The sequence below is a fragment of the Typha angustifolia genome, chromosome 8 (assembly GCF_048772165.1).
Source record: "Typha angustifolia cultivar Huaian chromosome 8, ASM4877216v1, whole genome shotgun sequence".
Classification (NCBI taxonomy): Eukaryota; Viridiplantae; Streptophyta; class Magnoliopsida; order Poales; family Typhaceae; genus Typha; species Typha angustifolia.
In genome coordinates this window covers 15572492-15578393 of record NC_133246.1, presented here as the reverse complement: position 1 = coordinate 15578393, position 5902 = coordinate 15572492, and the positions used below count along the sequence as shown (strand labels likewise).

General features: G+C 38.7%; 2 protein-coding genes across 3 annotated transcripts; both read left to right on the top strand.

Moving 5' to 3' along the window:
* The first annotated feature begins 306 nt into the window (after positions 1 to 306).
* LOC140765872 (uncharacterized) lies at positions 307 to 3998 on the top strand. Of its 2 annotated transcripts, none has more exons than XM_073105163.1 (10): positions 307 to 433; positions 1456 to 1628; positions 1726 to 1834; positions 1939 to 2036; positions 2677 to 2745; positions 2989 to 3104; positions 3222 to 3276; positions 3379 to 3499; positions 3588 to 3730; positions 3858 to 3998. In XM_073105163.1, exons 2-10 carry the CDS (start codon positions 1488 to 1490, stop codon positions 3957 to 3959), a joined length of 954 nt encoding a protein of 317 aa, XP_072961264.1. In that variant the 5' UTR covers positions 307 to 433; positions 1456 to 1487; the 3' UTR covers positions 3960 to 3998. The 2 variants fall into 2 exon arrangements, with proteins under 2 accessions (XP_072961264.1, XP_072961263.1); XM_073105162.1 differs by having other exon boundaries at positions 314 to 454.
* A 303-nt stretch (positions 3999 to 4301) lies between these two features.
* LOC140765870 (uncharacterized) lies at positions 4302 to 5673 on the top strand. The gene has a single exon (XM_073105161.1). The coding sequence runs from the start codon at positions 4302 to 4304 to the stop codon at positions 5499 to 5501; it is 1200 nt and encodes a 399-aa protein (XP_072961262.1). The 3' UTR covers positions 5502 to 5673.
* Positions 5674 to 5902: the final 229 nt, after the last annotated feature.

The following is a 5902-nucleotide window of genomic DNA, read 5'->3' as shown; positions in this document are numbered from 1 at the left end:
CTGTTGGAAATTGCCAGCCGTGATATAAAAGAACTCCAATAAATATTCCAATCAAAATAAAGCCACTAAATTTAATCATGGATTTTACTATCCATCACTCGCCCTTGATTAATAGCACCAGGCTAATCTAACGGCCCCGTGATTAAATTGATATTGACACCACACATTTAGAAGAAAAAGGTAGATTATGCTCGGAAACTTAGATACTGGGTGGTGTGGATTTAGATAATTTATGGGATGGTTATATCACTAGCTCTCCTACCAGTCCGCGAAGACTAGGGAAAGGGCCCAAAACTCGAAAATCTTAAATAATCGTATCTTAAGAGCGACGTTTTCATTCGGATTATTAAAGCAGGAAGAGGTCCAAAAGCTTTTCTTCGAAGCAGGGGTTTACTTTCCTCCTTTTGGGCTTTGCGCAATTCGAGTTGGAAAGGTTCGAAATCTCGCGACTTTGGTATGATCTTCTAGTTTTGCTTTTGTTGGGTATTTTTTTTTTAGATTTTTTGGGTTCATTCTTGATCATATATTCATACGTTGGCTTCTCTCTGGATGCTAATTTAGCTTCTTGGCACTTTTGGTTTTTTGAATGGTTGTTATAAATTGTTTGTTTTAATTATATATTCGTTGCAATTTCTTCATCTTGTATTAATCCTGCTGAGACTAGTAATGGGTCTCTATGGTGTTGGTCAGATAGGTTCTGGAAAAGAAAATTGGTAGAAGAAGGTGGATTTAGCTCTGTAATTTCTTTTGTCAAGTTGGCACCATTCATGCATCTTTTGCTGATCTAAGGCTTAAAGGCAGAATAAGATTGAGATACACATGATATGTTATACATTCTTAAATGAATTTATGTCCTATTTCCTTAAAAAAAGTTTGTTGGAAAATTTGAGGACCTCAGGACCATGAAGTTCTTCTCATATAATTCATAAGAATGTGACTATGGAGAGAACGCAAAGTCATTCTCGAAGTAAGATCAAGCAAGATGAAAGAAAGAGTTCATTGCTTCTTCTATAACTCTAGATAAAAGAGACAAGATTTTTAGTTACAAATCTAGAGAAGAAAGTTTCTCTTGAACAATAGGAAGCACTTCTGTTGACCGTTTAGGTTTTCTCATCAGCATAGGTGGGAATCACATTTTCATCTTATAAGCATCAGGCAGAAAGAAAATGGTTTTGAATGTTTGGCCTATTTTGAAGTATATACTTCTTTTGTTGCAAGCATGATATTCTTATCCAAGCATTTCTATAACTCATCTGTCATAAGAGATATTGAGTATAATAAATACCATCACAATCGACCGTCAATAACTTTCTGATGTTCTTCCTAATTTACCTGTGATAGCTTTCCCTCTTTTCAAAAGAACTCTTTGAGAGTACCATGGCTAGATCGAGCTTGTCATCTAAAATATTGACATTTTTCATGTTTATTACATGCTTATTATTTCATTTGTTACAGGTAAGGTTATTGAAGCCAAGTAGTCATTTATAATGGCAACAAGAACTTTAAGAAGACGGCTCCATCATGGAGATCTTGATGGGAAAAAAAATGAAATTATACATGGATCAATGTCAGATTCTCTAGATGAGCCTCTTCTTGGAAATTATAACTATGGCGGCAACCATTCCGAGGTAATGCTTCGTTCTTGTTGTATTGAGGGATCAAGTTATATTTGAAGAAAGTAAGTCCATTATTATAACTGCTTATTAAGCATGTTGTTGTTCAAAGAGATATGATCACAGTAGTGAGCAAGATATTTTGGATGACAAAAAGAAGGAGCAGCTCCATTGGACATACATCTTCTCAAACCTGATTCAGCAGTGGACACAATGGTTAGGTACTTGTCGCTTCTTATACTTCATAGCACTATCAAATCTTCATATTGAGTTCCCAGTGAGATTCAGTGTGCTGAAGGATATAGAGCTTAATCATTCTCTGCAGAAAATATTATTGCTGGCTCGGGTTCAGTTCTAGGAAGGTTTTTACCTTTTCCTTCTGTTATTCAAAATGGACGCCCAATATATCTCAGTCCCTTACAGGTGTACACTTTTTTCCTCTGCATATTATTATTATCATTATTTTTTTGTCAACTCAATAGAAGTAAAAGATATGAAATTTCTGGCCATAATATATGGATACCATAGTGGGAAGTAGCTTAATGGTGCTTTTAGTGTTCTTTATCTAGGAGGACTTCTTAATAACTTTTTCCATATAAGTTTATGCAATGTGTTTAATTAATTGTTAATTTATTTTGGTTATATGCACATTTCGTTGTGTAAACTTCAGGTCGTGTGAAATCATGCAATTTATATAAAATATTTACTTGTCAAACTCAATTGTCTTTCATCTAATTAGGAGAATAATCATTATTGTTGCCTCTTTGTTTCTACATGAATGCACTTGCATGAATAGTTAACTCTATTGTCAATTCTCCTTGTTTAAACTTTTTTTATGAAGTATGTGCATTTGGATCCATAATAAATAGCATAAAGATGTTGTCTAATTTCTACCATTGGTAGTGGTTGAAAAATCGATATGTAGGAACTTGATAGCTTATTTGGCTTTTACACTGTGATATAGCTTCAACTTAGATACATTTGTGTTTGCTTGTATATGTAAATATGTGCAGATACATATAAGACCATCCAAAGCTGATTGTTTTCATTGTAAACCATCTAGGAAGAAAGATTGAGAATATTAAGGGAGAGATTGCAAGTTCCCTTTGACAGTGCCTGTCTGGATCATCAAGTATGTCTTCTTTCCAGATCTTCTTGTTATCCTACCAATGTACATGCTTACACTGCTTCTTGACCATTTAGACCATTTTCTCTAACTTCAAAGTTGGCTCCAGCTGTAGCTTGGTTTTACCTTGATTCTCAAATGAGTATAGTGCTTCTTGTATTTGGTTTTACCTCGATACTTAAATGACAGTAATCATTTACTTATAAGTTATCATGGAACTGTAAAAAGAGGATACTATTTAATCTGCAGAATGCACTGAAGCAACTCTGGAGGTTGGCTTACCCTAGTCGGGAACTTCCTCCTCTAAAATCAGAATTGTGGAAGGAGATGGGCTGGCAAGGTACGGACCCATCAACAGATTTCAGGTACATCAGTATAAACTGGAATATCAGTTATAGGGGAGTCATTTCGGTATCTCATATTAAAAAATATGAATATAGTTGATTAATTGATTTTTATTAACTTTGACCATCTGCATTTAGGGGTGGTGGATATATATCATTGGAGAACCTGATCTTTTTTGCGAAGAACTATCCAGTAACTACTTGATGTCTTCTGTTCATTAAGCCTCCTTATTCTTCCTTTTCTGGTTGAACATTCACCAATGATTTCCACAACCTTCTGTTTTCCCTTGTGTAGGAGTCCTTCCAGGTGCTGCTTCACAAACAAGAGGGAAAGAGGGCTGAGTGGGAGTACCCTTTCGCTGTCGCTGGAATCAATATTTCATTCACATTGATACAGATGTTAGACCTACAATCAGGTACTGCCAAGAGCGTATGACTTGTAATCTTTACAATTATCGGATTGGTGCTTGTGCTTATGTATCATATATATATTTTTTTCTCTAGACACGCCAACCTCCACTGCAGGAGTTCGTTTCCTGGAGATCCTCGGAAGGGATGAACATGCCTTCGATAATCTATACTGCGTAGCCTTTCGGATGATGGATGCTCAGTGGCTCGCCAAACGAGCTTCTTATATGGAATTCAATGTAATTAATCCCTCAGCTTTTGATCTCTCCTTTGTCACTTTGTTGATGATTTTTTTTTTTGTTTCTTTTTACATTTTCTTGTCTGTGAGATTTATGTATCCTTCCCGGTTAACTTTTCTTTCACCAGGAGGTTCTGAAGTCTACAAGAACTCAGATAGAGCGGGAGTTAGCCCTGGAAGATATCACCAGTGTAAAGGATTTGCCAGCTTACACAATGCTGAACAAATAAGGTTCTTGCCTCACTGGAGAACAGCAGCAGTGAATTAATCTCATGTTGATTTTAGTTGGTCAGTGGGGTAATTTGATCAGTAATGGCAACAGATGTAATGTTGACACTGTATACAGAGAGAAAAGGTACAAACAGTGTGTATAGAGATTCTTATACCACATAAATTTTTATCCAACAGCAAGAAGCATTTGTATCCAAATATAAGCATCCTCCCTATACTTCAATCTTTGCTTTGGATGGTTCCTGGGGGTTAAAATGTAATTTATCAAGTATTATTTGAAGTTTTTAGAAAAAATTGAAACAAAAACTTTGCACAAAAACCCTTACATCGGCAAAGATGAAATGCCTTCGCTCTTGATTTTAGGGTTTAAGAGGCACAAATCAAAAACCTTCTTGACTCTTCCCTTCTTCTCTGTCTCAATGCTTCGCTCTATCCAAAGAGCCCTTCTTCCCCATCTCCAAGCCACCAAATCCCCTTCAACCCCAACCCTCGTACGCCTCCTCCACAATCCCGCCGACCCCTCTTCCTTCACCATCTCCTACCTCGTCTCCTCCTGCGGCCTCTCCCCCGCCGCCGCCACCTACGCCGCCAGGAAAATCCGACTCAAGTCCCCGGAAAACCCTGACTCCGTCCTCCAGCTCTTCAAAGACCACAGCTTCTCCAAGACCCAAGTCGCCAATCTCATCTCCAAGCACCCGAGGCTCCTCTCCGCCGACCCGGAGAAGACCATCAAACCCAAGCTCGACTTCTTCGCCCGCATCGGCTACCTGGACTCCGATGTCGCCAAGCTCGTCTCCGGCGACCCAAATCTCCTCCTGACTGACCTCGAGAAGACGCTTATACCCAACTTTGATTCGCTGAAGATGGCCTTCGGCTCTGCCGAAGCTGCCCTCGCCGCGCTAAAGATCTCGTCTCGGTTGCTCCGGTACGATATTGACAAGATGGTACTCCCCAATCTTGAGATTTTGCGAAACCATGGAATGCCAGAGCCGAGCATTATAAGGCTCGCAACTTTGCATCCTCGCGTTCTGATGAAGGAACCCGATCGATTGATTGAAGAGCTCGGGCAGCTCAAGCAAATGGGCTTGGAGCCATCGTCGCGTACTTTCGTTTCCGCGGTCCATGCATTCTCGGGATCGACGGTGCCGTCGTGGGAGAAGAAGATTGCAGTCTACAAGAACTTGGGTTGGTCGGAGAAGGAGACGTTGTCGGCGTTCAGGAAGTACCCCAACTTCATGCTGCAACCGGAGAACAAGACAAGGGAAATGGTGGAGTTCTACGTGAAGAAGCTCGGTTGGGAGCCTCCATTGTTGCTGGCGAAGCCAAGGTTGCTGTCTCTTAGCCTGGAGAAGTGGGTGATCCCAAGGTGTTCGGTGTTGGGTCTCTTAGCTTCGAAAGGAGAAGTGAGCAGGGGATTGACTCCCGCTCTCCTGATGATTAATGAGGAGGAGTTCTCCAGGAGGTTTGTTGTCAAGTACGCTGGCCGAATTCCCGAGGTGCTTGAGGCTTACCATGGCAACACTGGATCTTGTAACCTTTGAGATCAAAAATTTGCAGAACAGTTTGTTCTGAGTCTATGTACACTTGCTTTAGCCTATTTAAGAGGGTTAATTCCTATTCCAATTTATGTTTTGGATGTCAGAGCTAGCTCTTATGTTTTGAGAGTTCTAGAAATAAAATAATTAAATATATTTTATTTTATGTATTTATGTCTAAAATCAGCGTTATAGTTATTTTATTCATTTGGTAATGTTATTTCAAAAGCATGTGCTCTTTGCCTATCAAATATAAGAGTGAAATAATTTTAAATATAAGTACACGATAATAAAATATATTTAATCCTAACAAATTTATGTAAATCACTGCATCGCATCGAAAAATAATTTATATTAAAATTCATCTTTAAATATTTAGTAAATTTTTTAGAGGATTTAAGTTTTCA

Coding starts and splice junctions, on each gene's coding strand:
- LOC140765870 (XM_073105161.1), top strand. CDS start 4,302: ATGCCTTCGCTCTTGATTTTAGGGTTTAAGAGGCACAAATCAAAAACC.
- LOC140765872 (XM_073105163.1), top strand. CDS start 1,488: ATGGCAACAAGAACTTTAAGAAGACGGCTCCATCATGGAGATCTTGAT. Junction 2,746..2,988: donor GTGCCTGTCTGGATCATCAA/GTATGTCTTCTT, acceptor TTTAATCTGCAG/AATGCACTGAAGCAACTCTG. Junction 3,277..3,378: donor TTTTTGCGAAGAACTATCCA/GTAACTACTTGA, acceptor TCCCTTGTGTAG/GAGTCCTTCCAGGTGCTGCT.